Source organism: Salvelinus namaycush, chromosome 15 (assembly GCF_016432855.1).
Source record: "Salvelinus namaycush isolate Seneca chromosome 15, SaNama_1.0, whole genome shotgun sequence".
NCBI classification, from domain to species: Eukaryota; Metazoa; Chordata; class Actinopteri; order Salmoniformes; family Salmonidae; genus Salvelinus; species Salvelinus namaycush.
Genome location: NC_052321.1, coordinates 22,273,895 through 22,291,012, shown reverse-complemented (window position 1 = coordinate 22,291,012; position 17,118 = coordinate 22,273,895). Strand labels below are relative to the sequence as shown.

At 42.2% G+C, this 17,118-nt stretch overlaps 2 protein-coding genes across 4 annotated transcripts in view; one reads left to right on the top strand and one right to left on the bottom strand.

Annotated features, from left to right (window-relative positions):
• Nucleotides 1-278: 278 nt before the first annotated feature.
• On the bottom strand, nucleotides 279-2,264 carry erg28 (ergosterol biosynthesis 28 homolog). Of its 3 annotated transcripts, XM_039008945.1 has the most exons (6): nucleotides 2,099-2,264; nucleotides 1,717-1,887; nucleotides 1,380-1,470; nucleotides 1,147-1,265; nucleotides 880-938; nucleotides 279-669 (listed from the first exon to the last, which is right to left on the bottom strand). In XM_039008945.1, the coding sequence occupies exons 2-6, from the start codon at nucleotides 1,847-1,849 to the stop codon at nucleotides 646-648; spliced, it is 426 nt and encodes a 141-aa protein (XP_038864873.1). In that variant the 5' UTR covers nucleotides 1,850-1,887; nucleotides 2,099-2,264; the 3' UTR covers nucleotides 279-645. The 3 variants fall into 3 exon arrangements, with proteins under 3 accessions (XP_038864873.1, XP_038864870.1, XP_038864872.1); XM_039008942.1 differs by having other exon boundaries at nucleotides 279-938; nucleotides 2,099-2,261; XM_039008944.1 differs by having other exon boundaries at nucleotides 279-938; nucleotides 1,717-1,871; nucleotides 2,099-2,261.
• A 938-nt stretch (nucleotides 2,265-3,202) lies between these two features.
• Nucleotides 3,203-17,118, top strand: part of ttll5 (tubulin tyrosine ligase-like family, member 5) — a 93,138-nt gene continuing 79,222 nt past the window's right edge. Inside the window, exons 1-12 of the mRNA XM_039009071.1 lie at nucleotides 3,203-3,289; nucleotides 3,751-3,907; nucleotides 5,051-5,157; nucleotides 5,292-5,374; nucleotides 7,570-7,676; nucleotides 7,980-8,110; nucleotides 8,237-8,319; nucleotides 12,257-12,326; nucleotides 12,432-12,516; nucleotides 13,732-13,833; nucleotides 14,084-14,175; nucleotides 14,517-14,624. Of these exons, the coding sequence (XP_038864999.1) occupies nucleotides 3,849-3,907; nucleotides 5,051-5,157; nucleotides 5,292-5,374; nucleotides 7,570-7,676; nucleotides 7,980-8,110; nucleotides 8,237-8,319; nucleotides 12,257-12,326; nucleotides 12,432-12,516; nucleotides 13,732-13,833; nucleotides 14,084-14,175; nucleotides 14,517-14,624 (1,027 nt within the window). The 5' untranslated portion in view covers nucleotides 3,203-3,289; nucleotides 3,751-3,848. The remainder of the gene's footprint in view (nucleotides 3,290-3,750; nucleotides 3,908-5,050; nucleotides 5,158-5,291; nucleotides 5,375-7,569; nucleotides 7,677-7,979; nucleotides 8,111-8,236; nucleotides 8,320-12,256; nucleotides 12,327-12,431; nucleotides 12,517-13,731; nucleotides 13,834-14,083; nucleotides 14,176-14,516; nucleotides 14,625-17,118) is intronic.

Genomic DNA, 17,118 nt, shown 5'->3' with positions numbered 1-17,118 from the left:
CTATTTTGATTTGTTTAACACTTTTGTTACATGATTTCATGTGTTCTTTCATAGTTTTGATGTAGTCACTATTATTGTAAAATGCAGAAAATAGTAAAAATAAAGAAAAACCCTGGAATGCGTAAGTGTCCAAACTTTTGACTGGTACTGTACAAATGGTGATGCAATTTTAAAATGCTTGTCATACTCTGTAATGAAGAACATAATTATAGTTTTGTAAAACTGCTTGTAGACATTGTTTGGACAACTTCTCAGATACTGTGCACAATTGCACCTGGTGAATATTGTTGTTTTTTTTAATTGAGAAAAATGCTCTGTTACTTTATTCATGGACATGTTACACGACAGACACAATCCAGTAACATACAGAAATCACTCACTATCACTCAGAGCAGTTTAGAAAGCAAGACAAAAGGTCCAATGTTGAGATCCTCCATTAAAGTACTGTGAATGACAGATGTCAAAATCCAGTCACAAGCCCTATCACACAATCAAAACTATAATTAATACATAAATCACCTCTACATTTATGCATTATTATTGTACATCATGAAACATTGATAGACAATCACTGTTCAATTTTCAGTGTAAGAGTGAAACAGCTGTAGCCATAAAAACCATAGTATATTGTAGCACATGTACATATCACGTAGCACAGGAACGAGTCACCTGCAAAATAAATCCCACTTATTGCATAGCCCATCTTAAAAAAGTTTACACATATTGGACTCTTGTCTTTGTGTACATACAGTATAGTAAATATACCACTCATTCATCAAGGTAAGAAGCAGTAGACTATCCTGCAGCTTTCTCTAGAGTTGGGCTAAAACAGTTTTCTGCTGCTTGGAATCAGTTCCGCTTCTTCTGCCGTGCACCCACCTCTTCCTGATGCTCTGGAACACACTGGAACCCAATCAGCATTCCCACGATAGAGGAACCTGGAGAGGTGAGAGGATGCAATGGGTTTACTCTGCAATAATAGACACTAGCAGCACAAGCTCTGAGCAAGTTCCATCAGACAAAACATTTAGTTGAGCGATGCACCTTATGTACCTGGTAGTTTGATGATTTGTTAACACTGTTACTGGTTTTAACAAAACAAGCTCACTATTTGATCAGATGGGATTATAGAGCTGCAGTACTTACTCGCCACAATGAGAGGTGCCATAACGCCAATGGTCAGAGGTGCCGTTTTGTAGATGAAGGCTTCAGACAGGAAGTGTCCCAGAGCCAGTACAAATGTCCACAGGGTGATGTGATAGAGCCTACATGAAGGAGGAGGATACAACTAATTAAGATGACTGACAGAACACAAATCACAGTTTATGCACTCACTGTTGCATTAACAGACAACAGTGCAGGGATGCAGCAAATCTTACATTTTGTTCTGAATGTCTATGGCGCACGCGCAGCGGATAATTGACGACAACAATGTCCAGATTCCAAATGTTCTTGCTTGGAGGCCATTTACTGTAAAAAGGAAGCAGAACCTACATGACGTTCTCTGAATTCCTTGCACCTTGGAGACTAAGCATACTGCTGTTGTAAAGCGCCTGTGATGGTTCCACATTGATTTGTCTACCAGTCTTATACACAGGCATAATAACATCCTACAGGTTGGAACAAAATCCTGCACCCACACCCACCCTTGCACGGTAAGATATGTCATGGCCTGCTTTAGAGAGAGTGTTGCAATCCCGTGTAGAAACTACTCACCAAACTCTGGTGTCCCCGTGTAGAGTTTCTCAGAGAGGAAGCTGTGATCTCTGAAACTCTGGACGGTGTTTCCCATGGCAATGACAGACACCATGACCAACCAACTCCGCAGAACATTCAGAAAACGACTCATCCTTGCCTTCTGTGGGATGCACCTGCCAGACACGTTGGCTGAGAGTAAGGGGCAGACAGCATAGCACTTTGCAAAAACGAACAAGAAAATAACAGCTTCATTCTGCTTGTTACAGCTCAGATGAATGCTACAGTACCTGTCAGGTTGCAAGAACCACCATGATCGTAGGTACTATAGCTAACGTTAGCTACAACAGCAACCATCATTGCTAGCGCGATACAAACAAAATTATGTATGTGTCTAACTTACCTTCTACAATAGTGATACGACAGTGATCGGCGAGTCGAAATCAATAGGCATATAATGTCAACATGTCTGTAAAAACATTGCTAATGTTTGGAGATTGAGAATACCGTGTGAAGCTCGCTATTGTACTGTCGCTCAATAACTAGCTGATATGGACATTCAATTTGGCCAATTATAGAGCTCAGAAGATGGCTTCATCATCGTCCCATTCATCACAATGGGTCGTTCGACTGGTAACGTGCTTTTAGGTTCCGCCTTATTTCGCTCATTCCACCAATCATTACAACACAAACCACAGTTGCGACTGTGGGCGCGATTGATTTAGCTCTCCTGGTGGTCCCGGCCACAGGAGACGAAGTGGCGACGATTTACATTCGCTACTATAAAAATTAAAACACCAAAAATCTATTATATTACTTTATCAATTGTTTTAATAGTGTAACGACCCTGGGTTTATAAGCGCGGAAATCGACTCTGCCGCTGGAGCATGCTTTTGCGGCACAGTCGATAGCGCGCCGGACCTCGGGCTAGAAGGTCGAGGGTTCGAGACCCGCTCCCTCCTGTTTCATTACATTGGTGTCGGAAGTGATCGGACCTCGCATCCACGACAGTGCGTGTGCTTGGCCGGTGAGCGCGTTCCTGTAAGACGTAAAGTCGCAAGCTAGCGCGAGGACGCGCTCTTTGAAAGGAGGGAGTAGTGTAACGACCCTGGGTTTATAAGCGCGGAAATCGACTCTGCCGCTGGAGCATGCTTTTGCGGCACAGTCGATAGCGCGCCGGACCTCGGGCTAGGAGGTCGAGGGTTCGAGACCTGCTCCCTGCTGTTTCATTACAATACTATGCTAGACAATGTAATTCGTCTTGAATATTCCAAAGCATTCCCTGTGTGACATTCTCTGACCAAATGCACCGATTCAGTAGTACATTGCAGGCATTGGAATGCCCAAGTCCGTTTTTATCCCTCAATAAAAACATTGTAATTCTTATTTTATGATGCATATTTGGAATTATAGAAATTCATCACAAATTGGAAGTTGTGTGGCCAAAAACGGGCAGTGCGCATGCTCTCGCCATTGGTTGCCAGTCAGTTGTTGTAGTTACAAATAGGCTAGCTACAGGAAGACTTTTTATGATGGCTAGCTAGCTAACTGTGGTTCTTCGAATACAGAAGTTTATCCTATGCTGAAGAGTTGGGTATGTTTATATGTTAGTTTTACGGCTGTCATGATTCAAAACACAGAACGTTAGCTTGCTCTCTTAATGAAACATATAGTTTGTATTACAAAACACAGTAAAGCTAGGTAGCTAACGTGCCAACCTTATTACCTAATTTAGCTATCTAGCTAACGTTAGCTAAGTAGCTAACCAATCTCAGATGTTGCAGAAAGTTCCTAGCTGGCTGGTATCATGAGCTAGTAATATCTATGTAACATAGCTAGCGTTAGCTGTAATAGCAACACACAAAATATTTTACATTGTTAGGGCTAGGTGTTTGACGGTCTATGATTCAGCTTGTTTCTGGACAGTGCTAATATGGACTCATAATATTAATTTATGCATGGATATTATTGATATATAAGTTAACTCAATTCCAGACAGCAGTGTATTCTTCAGTATGAAAATGCTGTGTTTTATCTTGACTGATATTTCAACAGTAGACGGTGAGAGCTGGAGATGCCCACCGTCATAACCCCAGATACCTGACTCAAAGCAGATTTCGTCAGGAGGTACTTCCCCCTTCACTGTGGTGGAAATGCCAACTGTGATCCGGGATAAAGAGGATTCCGAGTCCTCCACAGAGGACGAGCAAGAGTAAGTGGCTGTTCTGATTAAGTGTTTCTAATGGTTTTGTTACATTTCCTTCTAGTTGTAGAAAGCAACATTAGTGTGCTAAGTAACACAGAAAAATACACAGATCAATGTTTAAACTCATTGCCACCACTGAGATCCTATTCAATTCAAAGAGTTCTAGTATGTAATTATATGCAACAATAATAAACACTGTAAGAACAGATCCCTGTATGATCTAAATATACTGTATAACGTGTCAATATGTGGTTAAACTTAGTTAACTAGAGCTTACTGTGCACTCTAAATTAAGCCTGGCTTATTTGGTGTCTATAAATGTGATCAATTTGGCACTTAAATAGCCTGGCACCTCAAGTATGTCCTTAAATAGAACATGTACTACCACAGCAGAAGAGGCCAAGAAGTTCACGGTCTTGTCTTCATCTAGTCCTGAATTCAAATTTCATTAGGCTACTAAACTCTTTGGCAACTAATTAATCTGCCAATGCACCTTAGATCATTCTCAAAGAGCTGTAATGTAATCTGTTAAAAATGTATAGAATAGTCCTATCTCAGACCTGGTCATCAGAGACTAAAATGTATTAAAAACGTCTCTCAGAGAGATTTGAATCTAGATCCTACTCTTTACACTACAAAAATATATTTCCTGGGACTCGTATGTGTCGTGTAAAGAGGCCCTTATCTCCACCATGGTCACTGATAGAACCAGACACAGCCAACCTATCAGATATTTTCAGTGCAATGTTACCAGAGTGTTTGTTACTTGACAGGTTTGTTATTGTTCAGTATCCATGAGACTGTGTGTGGCTCGACCACTCTGCTTCGCTAATGTAAACACCATGTCAGATTGCGTTCCACCACCCTAAGGGTAGCATCATCAGGACTCTAAACTCAACATAAAGAGACATTAAAGATATGTTGGAAAGGGTTTACAGCTTTAGGCTAATGGTATGCTGTGTTTTAGATACTCTTCCCTCTCATTTAGGTTCTTGTTTTATTGGACTTTATATGGGTATTTTGTCACCCATATTTAATTTTTTGAGCTTAAAGTATAAACTCTACTCTTGAGTAGCTTGACCCTGCATGACCCTCTCAATGTAAGAATAGAAGAATACTTTATTTATCTGTTTTTCTTTGTCTCTTCAGGGACCATCCTTGCATTGCCTGGAGTGGCCTCAGCAGGAAGATCCCAGTCCTGGTGTTCTTTGCTGAAGCCATCGTCTCTAAAGATGGAAACATCCGTTCTGTTGGAGGTACGATGTCCATAAGAAACATTCTAAAGATATGAGAGTATAGAATTCTGTTGAATTCATATCCTGGCCCAATCCTTTAATTTATGTTGAATGGTAATGTTATGCTGTTATGTGTTCATGTTTTGTCTTTACAGAACGGTACAACCTGGCCTTCAAGATTGTGCGCACGGAGAGCCGGCTGGTTCGTGGCTTACTGACCACTCATGGATTCCATGAGGTATTACATGAAATCTCATTCTGATTCACTTGCACATACAGTACCAGTCAAAAGTTTGAACACATCTACATTTTCTTTATTTTTACTATTTTTCTACATCAAAAAAGTGTTACACAAATCAAATATATTTTATATTCTTCAAAGTAGCCATCCTTTGCCTTGATGACAGCTTTGCACACTCTTGGCATTCTCTCATCCATCTTCATGTGGAATGCTTTTCCAACAGTCTTGAAGTAGTTCCCACATATGCTGAGCACTTCTTGGCTGCTTTTCCTTCACTCTGCAGTCCAACTCATCCCAAACCATCTCAATTTGGTTGAGGTCGGATGATTGTGGAGGCCAGGTCATCTGATGCAGCACTCATCACTCTCCTTCTTGGTCAAATAGCCCTTTCACAGCCTGGAGGTGTGTTGGGTCATTGTCCTGTTGAAAAATAAATGATAGTCCCACTAAACGCAAACCAGATGGGATAGCGTATCGCTGCAGAATGCTGTGATAGCCATGCTGGGTAAGTGTGCCTTGAATTCAAAATAAATCACCGACAGTGTCACCAGCAAAGCACCCCCACACCATCACACCTCCTACTCCATGCTTCACGGTGGGAACCACACATGCGGAGATCATCCGTTCACCTACTCTGCGTCTCACAAAGACACGTCGGTTGGAACCAACATCCGACCAAAGGACAGATTTCCACCGGTCTCGTGTTTGATGGCCCAAGCAATCTCTTCTTATTGGTATCCTTTAGGAGTGGTTTCTTTGCAGCAATTTGAACATGAAGGCCTGATTTACGCAGTCTCCACTGAACAGTTGATGTTGAGATGTGTCTGTTACTTGAACTCTGAAGCATTTTTTTGGCTGCAATTTCTGAGGCTGGTAATTCTAATGAACTTATCCTCTGCAGCAGAGCTAACTCTGGGTCTGCCATTCCTGTGGCGGTCCTCATGCGAGCCAGTTTCATCAAAGCGCTTGTTGGTTTTTGCGACTGCACTTGAAGAAACTTTCAGAGTTCTTGACATTTTCCGAATTGACTGACCTTAAAGTATTGATGGACTGTCGTTTCTCTTTGCTTATTTGAGCTGTTCTTGCCATAATATGGACTTGTTCTTTTACCAAATAGGGCTATCTTCTGTATACCATCCCTACCTTTTCACAACACAACTGATTGGCTCAAAGGAAAGAAATTCCACTATTTAACTTTTAACAAGGCACACCTGTTAATTGAAATGCATTCTAGGTGTCTACCTCATGAAGCTGGTCAAGAGTGTGCAAAGCTGTCATCAAGGCAAAGGATGGCTACTTTGAAGAATCTCAAATATAAAATATATTTTGATTTGTTTAACACTTTTGGTTACTACATGATTCCATTTGTGTTATTTCATTAGTTTTTGTGTCTTTTCTATTATTCTACAATGTAGAAAATAGTAAAAATAAAGAAAAACCCTTGAATAAGTTAGTGTTTCCAAACTTTTGACTGGTACTGTATGTTCCTCTCTGTCATGTGTTGTCTGTTTTTTCCTGACTGACACAGTCTATGTCTAAGCCTGGAAATGCACGCACAGACAAAGTTGGCCCAGTATAGTGTTAATCCTGTTTCACAAGAGCACACTCCCCATTATTGCTTCATCCAAGCACTTACTATTAATTCTTTTTTTTTTCACTTCAATGCCACTTGACTCCCACTAAACCCATCATCAAAGACATGCTAGTGTCTGCCACATCATCCCAGAGCCAAAGTTTAATAACCCTCTATTGCAAACATCTGGCTTTCTCATTGCAGTTAGTGCTGGCCCATGTCAAACCTGCCTCTTCACAAAGGAGCGCAGAAGGGTATGAATAAAACAAAACAGATATAAATTAATATGATTGTGATTAAAATAGCTGGTGAGCTGGCTTCCCTTTGAGATGATTTGAAGGTAGAGATTAGTGGCTGAGTATCGGATCTGAGCCTCGGATCCATCTTTATCAAGCCGTCAGATGTGATGCATATCAAACAGTAACTGTGGTTATCAACAGTAACTGTGCAAACCTTGTGTTTGCACCAAGGCTATATTTTTCCTGTTATGATGTCCTTTAATTTTCCTAACGATTTCCCCTGCTGTTGCGTATAGTTTGGTCTTAGTGTGAGTACTGCCTCTGAATAGTCTGAAGTACATAACTGAGATCTGAGCTTGACTGGAAGGTCTGTTTTTCAGATCCATCCAAACAGTAATGACTTCAACCTCATGTGGACGGGGTCTCACCTCAAGCCTTACCTCCTACGCAGCCTTCAAGACTTCCAGAAGGTCAACCACTTTCCCAGGTATGACTGTGTGTCCAACTACACAGAGTGGAGTCACATTGGCCTGCTGCAGTTCCTGATGTAAAAATTCACACTGCTTCTTTGTTTAAGCTCCTTTAATTCAACCTTGTGTTTATTGGCTTTCACAGGAAAGAACATTTCGTTTGAACAAGTGCCTTTCTAAAACATGAAATGAATCAAACTGTCATGCAGAGTAGTCTTGTTGCCATTGTGTTTGTACAAGCTCTTATTTCTATCAGCATCCAAGCAGTAGAGAACTCGAGCATTTCGAGCTGAAAGGTCAATGGCCCTGTTCATTTCCAGGTCATATGAACTGACGCGCAAAGATCGGCTGTATAAAAACATCCAGCGGATGCAGCAGTCTCACGGCTTTAAAAACTTCCACATCGTCCCTCAGACCTTTGTGCTTCCCTCAGAGTACCAGGAGTTCTGTAGTAAGTCCTGCTTGTCTGTTAACATCTATTGACTCTCATTACTGTAAACACAATAAGCCACCATGTTTCTCCGCTAGTCTTTCTCACAGCACGCCACTCTTCCCCATCTTCTCTGCCTCATCCCAGGTTCTTTCGTCAAGGACCAGGGTCCCTGGATCATTAAGCCAGTAGCATCTTCAAGAGGACGAGGGATCTACCTGGTCAGCAATGTAAGGGATACACCATAGGAAGAACAATGCACTGTTAGTGTTACTTTTGGTCATTTAGTGTATAACACAGTATGTGGACACCTGCTCGTCGAACATCTCATTCCAAAATCATGGGCATTTATATGGAGTTGGTCCCCCCTTTGCCGCTATAACAGCCTCCACTCTTCTGGGAAGGCTTTCCACTAGATGTTGGAACATTGCTGCGGGGACTTGCTTCCATTCAGCCACGCGCATTAGTGAGGTTGGCACTGATGTTGGGCGATTAGGTCCGGCTTGCAGTCGGCATTCCAATTCATCCCAAAGGTGTTCGATGGGGTTGAAGTCAGGGCTCTATGCAGGCCAGTCAAGTTCTTCCACACCGATCTCGTCAAACCATTTCTGTATGGACCTCGCTTTGTGCACGGGGGCATTGTCATGCTGAAACCGGAAAGGGCCTTCCCCAAACTGTTGCCACAAAGTTGGAAGCACAGAATCGTCTAGAATGTTATTATATGCTGTCGCGTTAAGATTCACATTCACAAAATCTAAGGGGCCTAGCCCTAACCATGAAAAACAGCCAAAGACCATTATTCCTCCTCCACCAAACTTTACACTTGGCACTATGCATTGGGGCAGGTAGTGTTCTCCTGGCATCTGCCAAACCCAGATTCGTCCGTCGGACTGCCAGATGGTGAAGCGTGATTCATCACTCCAGAGAATGCGTTTTCACTGAGTCCAATGACGGCTAGCTTTACACCACTCCAGCCGACGCTTGGCATTGTGCATGGTGATCTTAGGCTTGTGTGCGGCTGCTCGGCCATGGAAACCCATTTCATGACGCTCCCGACGAACAGTTCTTGTGCGGACGTTGCTTCCAGAAGGCATTTTGGAACTCGGTAGTGAGTGGTGCAACCGAGGACAGACGATTTTTACGCGCTTCAGCACTCTGTGGTTCCGTTCTGTGAGCTGGTGTGGCCTAGCACTTCATGGCTAAGCCCTTGTTGCTCCTAGACGTTTCCACTTCACAAGAACAGCACTTATGGTTGACTGGGGCAGCTCTATCAGGGCAGAAATATGACGAACTGACTTTTTGGAAAGGTGGCATCCTATGACGGTGTCACGTTAAGTCACTGAGCTCTTCAGTAAGGCCATTCTACTGTCAATGTTTGTCTATGGAGATTGCATGACTGTGTGCTCTATTTTATACACCTGTCAGCAACGGGTGTGGCTGAAGGGGTGTCTACATGCTTTTGTGTATATACAGTGCCTTCGGAATGTATTCAGACCCCTTGACTTTTTCCACATTTTGTTACTTTACAGCCTTATTCTAAAATTGATTAAATTGTTTTTTCCCCCTCATCAATCTACACACTGTATCCCATAATGTCAAAGCAAAAACATGTTTTTAGAAATGTTTGCTAATTTATTAAAACTAAAAATGGAAATATCATATTTACATAAGTATTCAGACCCTTTACTCAGTACTTTGTTGAAGCACCTTTGGCAGTGATTACAGCATCAAGTCTTTCTTTGGGAGGATGCTTACAAGCTTGCCACCCCTGTATTTGGAGAGTTTTTCCCATTATTCTCTGCAGATCCTTTCAAGCTCTGTCAGGTTGAATGGGGAGCATCGCTGTACAGTTATTTTCAGGTATCTCCAGAGGTATTCGTTCAAGTCCGGGCTCTGGCTGGACACTCAAGAACATTCAGAGACTTGTCTCCCAGTCCCTGCTGCTGAAAAACATCCCCCCACAATATGATGTTGCCACCACCATGCTTCACCTTAGGGATGGTGCCAGGTTTCCTCTAGATGTGAAGCTTGGCATTCAGACCAAAGAGTTCAATCTTGGTTTCATCAGACCAGAGAATCTTGTTTCTCATGGTCTGAGAGTCATTCGGTGCCTTTTGGCAAACTCCAAGCGGGCTGTCATGTGCCTTTTTGTTGAGGAGTGTCTTCCGTCTGGCTACTCTACCATAAAGGCCTGATTGGTGGAGTGCTGCAGAGATGGTTGTCTTTCTGGAAGGTTCTCCCATCTCCACAGAGGAACTCTAGAGCTCTGTCAGAATGACCATCAGGTTCCTGGTCACCTCCCTGACCAAGGCCCTTCTCCTCCGATTGCTCAGTTTGGCTGGGCGGCCCGCTCTAGGAAGAGTCTTGGTGGTTCCAGACATCTTCCATTAAAGAATGATTGAGGCCACTGTGTTTGTGGGGACCGTCAATGCTGCAGAACTATTTTGGTACCCTTCCCCAGATCTGTGCCACGACACAATCCTGTCTTGGCGCTTTTCAGACAATTCCTTCGACCTCTTGGCTTGGTTTTTGCTCTGACATGCACTGTCAACTGTGGGACCTTATAGACAGGTGTGTGCCTTTCCAAATCATGTCCAATCAATTGAATTTACCACATGTGGACTCCAATCAAGTTGTAGAAACATCTCAAGGATGATCAAGGGAAACAGGAGCTCAATTTCGAGTCTGATAGCAAAGGGTCTGAATACCTATGTTATTAAGGTATTTCTGTTTTTTCTTTTTAATAGATTTGCAAAAAAATGTATGAACCTTATTTCACTTTGTCATTATGGGGTATTGTGTGTAGAATGTGGGGGATTTTTAAAATGTATTTAATACATTTTAGAATAAGGCTGTAACGTAAAAAAAATGTGGAAAAAGTAAAGGGTTCTGAATAGTGTCCAAATGCACTGTACAGTGTAGATACACTCACCTTAAGGCTACTCGGGGATAATAGCCTGAGGGATCTCGGGTTGTAAATGAAACAATATGGCAGTTACTTGCGGGAGGGGGTGGATTCTGTTGAAAAATTAAGTATAAAACAATGTGTGTCATAGACATTAAGCGCTGTTGAGTAAATCACACACTTCAAGGCTTTGGAAGAGCTCCAGAAGGTTCTCTGACTTGGACAACCTATAAACATGCTTTTTCTTCTGGGGTATTTTTATGAAACTGGAAAGAATGTCAGGGTGATATTTAGAAAGAAGGATGTTCATTTTGGGTTTTTTCTCTGAACTCTAGCCAGCCCGACGGTTAGTAGCTCTCCACCTCCCTCACCCCTCCTCGGCTTCACCACCTGCAACACATTTCAGACTCATAAATGACCCCACTCCTCTGATAGACTGCTGTACAGGATGGGTTTTCTCTTTGAATGGCCAATTTCATGTGTCTGACTTGATCATACTGGACCTGGTGCATTATACAGTGAGCTCCAAAAGTATTGGAACAGTGACAAATGTTGTTGTTTTGGTTCTGTACTTTGGCTCTGTACTCCTGAATGAATTGTGACTAATGATGAGTGAGAAAGTTACAGCCGCACAAATATCATACCCCCCAAAAAATGTTAACCTCCTCTGTTGTTGTATTGTTGAGCGGTTAGCATGTCTTGGGGGTATGATGTTTGTGCATCTGTGTCTAACTTTCTCTCCCATCATTATTCACGATTCATTCAGGACTATCAGCAGTCATGGTAGCATGTTTAGTGTTTAGAAACATATTCTATTGTTATTTACGATAAAACTGACTCCAAAATGACACAATACATTATTTACCATTCATTTCTATTGTGCACAAAATAATCTGAAACGCAACCAAAAAAAAGAGCAATGCATCCAACAAGCTTGATGTAATCATTGCGTGCTAGGAATATGGGACAAAATACTTAACTTTTGACTACTTTAATACACATATAAGTGAATTTGTCCCTATACCTTTGGTCCCCTAAAATGGGGGGGAAGAGACTATGTACAAAAAGTGCTGTAATTTCTAAACGGTTCACCCTATATGGATGAAAATACCCCCATTTAAAGCTGACAGTCTGCACTTTAACCCCCATAGTCAATGTATAATTTCAATGTGTCACTGTCAAATGCTTTTGGAGCTCACTGTATGTGTAATCTAATGATTGACGTGTTATTTAGCCTAACGTATGATCCTTATCCTACAAAGCCCACCCAGATTCCAATGGATGAGAACATCTTAGTTTCTCGCTACATCAATAACCCATTACTGATTGACGGTGAGTTTTTGCCTTTCAAGCGTTGTCAAATCAGTTACTTATGCAGATGAAGACAGTAGTTAGAAAAGCAGTAATTTTGATCTATGTTTAATACATTTTTTGCAGACTTCAAGTTTGATGTGCGGTTGTATGTGCTGGTGACATCATATGATCCACTCACTATCTATCTCTATGAGGAGGGCCTGGCCAGGTGAGCTGTGTACTGGATCTTTCCTTTGTGTTATGCAAATAATGTCCAGTTACATTTGAATCATTTAGCAGAAGCTCTTATCCAGGAACATTTAGGGTTAAAAGCGTTGCTCAAGGGCACATCGACATATTTTTCACCGAGTCGGCTTGGGGATTCGAAACAGCGACCTCTTGGTTACTGGCCCAACACCCTTAACTGCTAGGCTACCTGCCACCAATGATTATATATGGGATATCTAATCTCCATTAGCTAGGTCATTGAAGTGTGTATTGGGTCAAAAGGGTCCATGTTGGATAGTGGCTTTGGAATTATTTCCTGTACTCATGAAAGTAGTGAAGAAAAGTATCAACTGTAGTTAGGAAGTTACCACGCAATGACCAGTAGAGGGCGGTCTAAACGTTTCTATCTGCCACTGATGAGTAGTACGGTTTGGTGGGGCTTTCAAACAAAGCTCTCCATTGTCTCCATGGTCCAATGAGATAATCAAATGCTCTTTGCTCAGACTTGGACCCAGATAAGCAGGAGACAGAACTCTGTTTCAAATTGTTTTACAGATTTATTAAACATGAATGATATTGTGCTGTAATTATCTTATGAGTCTCAGATGTAAATCTGCAGTGGCAGACTAAAATGAGTGTCCCACAGCCGCAATGCTATTTGCAACATTTAGTTATTTTCATATTATCATATTAGATCAACAATTTTCCTGTGTCTTTACCTGGAGCCAGCTGTAATACTGTATTCATTCATCATTAAGATCGTCTGGGCTCAGGTGGGGTTGGGGGCAGCGATGGGTGGATGATGCATAATGATTGGCTCATCTCAGCTAGGCTTGATGGATGTGCTGCACTGTGTGAGGCACGCAAACACAAACGCACAGTGCTGTATAGCGCAGACCGTGCTTGATTATTAACGGAGGGCAATTAATCCTGGCTGAATCGCGAATACCACTGTAATCTTTGACATTCCATTTGGTTTGACTGGATTCGGGTACTCACTGTATGCCAAGGAATTCTCAATATTCCACATGTGGTGTCCAATCCTCTTTAATACATAGTACAGTATGGGGAACATCTCTCCTTTACTAAAAGCCCTCTAATGCTGTCAAAAGTCAATCATATGAATTGCTGTAAGTACTGTATAGTAACTCTTTGTGCATCCTCTGTAAGTTGTGTTTTTGGAAATTGTTTAATTGAACCAAAACTCTGCCTACAGGTTTGCCACTGTGAAGTATGACTGTGGCACAAAGAACATCAAGAACCAGTTCATGCATCTCACCAACTACAGCGTGAACAAGAAGAGCAGTGACTATGTCAGGTAACCTGGGATCTGCAGGGAACAACCACTTTTCTATTCTCCTTCAGGAATCTCTAAGTTAATATGTAGCTTATTGACGGTGCATAGAATTGGGAAAACAGCAAATCATACACGTTTTGGGTTTTTGAATGGTATTTTCAGATGCTAGATAGATTCCCACTTTGGTTTTCTAATGACTATCTTTTCAAAATTGTAGCATGAACTGTTTTGGAAAAAGCCAGACCATTATATTTATTTTCTTCCTTTTCAGTTGTGATGACCCTGAAGTGGAGGATTATGGGAACAAATGGAGCATGAGTGCAATGCTGCGGTATTTGAAGCAGGAGGGAAAAGACACCACATGTGAGTAGTCTGAACTCTTCACTCTCCTTTGAACCTCCTCCCCTCCACCCTCTCCTGGCTCAGAACATCTATGCTATTGTCCATGCACAGTCAAAGAAATGTTACTGTAGTTGAACCAGATTCAATCTTACACCCAGATCCCCACCCTTCTCTGTCAAAATGCTCAGTAGGGCAGAATCTACACGTCAACCTGTAACCACAGATTGTGTTAAAGATGTTGAGATATTCTAGCCACTTTGTGTCCAGTGTAAAGTTCTTTAGGGTCTTGTGTGTAAAGTAGACTAACCCATGGCAGGTCTCAGACTGAGTGTCACCCTGCTGTCTGTTTCTGTGTTTTCCAGTGCTGATGAGTCAGGTGGAGGACCTGGTGATCAAGGCTGTGTTGAGCGCTGAGCTGCAGATAGCCACTGCCTGCAAGATGTTTGTGCCCCACAGGAACAACTGCTTCGGTAAGATTGTCTGCCACACTCTTGCCTTGTTGATGCTCGATCTTTGAATATCTAGTATTCCATACCCTTTCATTTTCTCCTTCATTTCTTTGGTGCAGACTACAGACATTCCCAAATCCGTCCTGATCTCTGACAGTCCGGATGGTTTTGGAGTCAGCCTGTTGACCGAAGCAGGAATTTCTTTCCTTTTTTCTGTTGCCATTCAGGTCTGTCTGATTTAGGGTGACTGTTTTCTTGGCTGCTCCTGTGTAGCACCAGGCTCGCGTGAACTCCATTTTGGAGCCATTACTGCTGTTACTGTTGGCACTAATTGTCTTCCCTCTCTCGCTGGCGTTCTCTCCGAGACCTGGGGTTTGACTGCAGCCAGGTCTGCTGAGCATCCTCTGCCTTCTGTCTCCTTTTCATTCTTGCACGCTGTCTCTCTCTGTCTCACGTTCTCTTCCTGTTCTTGTCTAACTCTGTCTCTCTTTGCTTTGTGCTCTCACTGGTTAGAAAAGTAGAGAGCCCTGGCTGCACTTTTGACAAGCCACTGTAGACATAATAGGCCCTGACTTGTGATTGTTTGGGCTGTAGGGGCTGTGTACCAGGGCAAAAAGCATGTTATCTGAGCATCGCTTGTGTAGAGATAATATCTGTGCCCCGATTGGCAGGCATCACCACAGGGCTTAACAGGCAGACGGGCCCAGGGTGTGAAATGTTCAGATGAAAGTGTTTGTGGGATGAGGTGGGGCCGGGGCGGCATGCCTTAATCCTGCCTTTGTACTTGCCTGATGGAAATGAGTCATTTTAGGGAAAGATGACAGTAGAGTGAGAGAACAGGACATGAATGGATGTTGACACACCAATGAACTTACACACAATCTTGTGAGCATACACACGCGCACACACACTGTACACAGGCAATTAGGCCCATCTATTTTGTTCAATACACAAAGCCAGTTGACTAATAAACATGCCCATTACCCTTTGTGATATCAGTTTACCGTGTAATTTTGTTATCTTCAGATTGCCTCAAGCTAGTTAATTATAAAATTCAGTGTGTCTGCTGGAGCCAATTTCCAAAGGAAGACAGTGACAACTCTAGTGCTGACAATTCCAGAGGACCACCCTCGTCCTGCTACCTCTGTTTTCATCCTCCTCTCAAGGTGGGCCTGTTGCTTTTTAAATATGTGACTGAGTGTCTGTGGAGACATGTACTGTAGGAGCCAGTATAAAACATGAGTGCTGGGAGGCTAGTCCTGCCTCTGCTTCAGGGAGTCCAGTATCACTGTGTGCTTTATCTTCTCTCGTAAATAATTTCAACCCAAACCACAGCTCTCTCAGCTCCTGTCGACGTCCTTCTCCTCTCTGCCTTCCTCTCCTCCTCCCACAATCTCCCAAACATGAATTCAATGTTAATTCATGCTCTGAAATGATCCAGCAATGTTGCCATGCACCAATTAAAAGGAAAACATTAGTAGGCTGTGATGTATCCGTTTAAATAATTGTGGGTAATGAGGGCGGTGTATGCGTCCCTAAAATAGGGCCTATTGTTCGGAGTTAACATGCAATCTCTGCCACTTCTGGACCACAGCCACACATGGCCATAAAGCGGGTTGTAATCTTAATTTGCAGCAAACTATTCCAAGCCTTTTTAGTGTCTTTAATACAATGTTTATTGTTTTCAAATGGGATTTGCGCTTTTTGCACAAATTGCTCTGCCTATCTTAACGAGCCTACTGTAACAAAATCCTTTAATACTCTCTCTCTGATGTGGGAAAGAGTAAAAACAACCATTTTTTCCCCTTCTAACTTGCCTTGGTGAGTTGTGTGTTGGGGGAGGATGCCACCCATGCTGCTCTCTTTACCACTATGCCTTATGATTAATGGATAGGCTTTTTACTGAGAGATGCTGATTAAGACATGTTTTGACTGAGATCTGATCTAGCCAAGCCAAAGGCTTATTTTGTTCAACACAAAACATTCCACTAACTGCTCATGTATTCCACCGAACATCTCTCATATAATCTACTACATAGTGTGGAATCCGCAATAGTTTATAAACAACTTTTAGTCCTACATTTGTCCGTAAATCAAACACTTTACTGTCCCAAAAATAGGGGTTTTACGATGAGGATGATATATGGTTATTATGAAATTCTTTGCAAATCACTGGATTTAGCCTATGTTTTGAGCTGCTCATTTTTATCATAGTGCTTTTTTGTGTTATGCATAGAGATACAGCAGTTTTTATTTTATTGCATTCAGGGCGTCTTCGTGCCTTTGGCATCAAACTTGTTGCTCCTCTCTGTTTCTCTGGATTTACAATTTCAACATAAGTGATTTATTTGAAAATGCTGCAATAATCCAATTTGTGATAAGTAACAATGAAACCCACTTCAAGAAGATGCTTTATGTTGTTGTTATTGTGGGGCCCATGAACTGCATGGCCGGGGTGGGGAGATCATTGTTCTGGCGCTGTTTCTTGTGATGGAGTTTCCAACTGCGCCCATCC

What these genes read in the sequence shown, in the direction of transcription:
- erg28 (XM_039008942.1), bottom strand. Translation starts at nt 1,849, where the DNA reads ATGAGTCGTTTTCTGAATGTTCTGCGGAGTTGGTTGGTCATGGTGTCT. An exon ending in ATAGACATTCAGAACAAAAT is followed by an intron (nt 1,266 to 1,379) that starts GTAAGATTTGCT and finishes TCCTTCATGTAG; the next exon opens with GCTCTATCACATCACCCTGT. An exon ending in GGCACCTCTCATTGTGGCGA is followed by an intron (nt 939 to 1,146) that starts GTAAGTACTGCA and finishes TCACCTCTCCAG; the next exon opens with GTTCCTCTATCGTGGGAATG.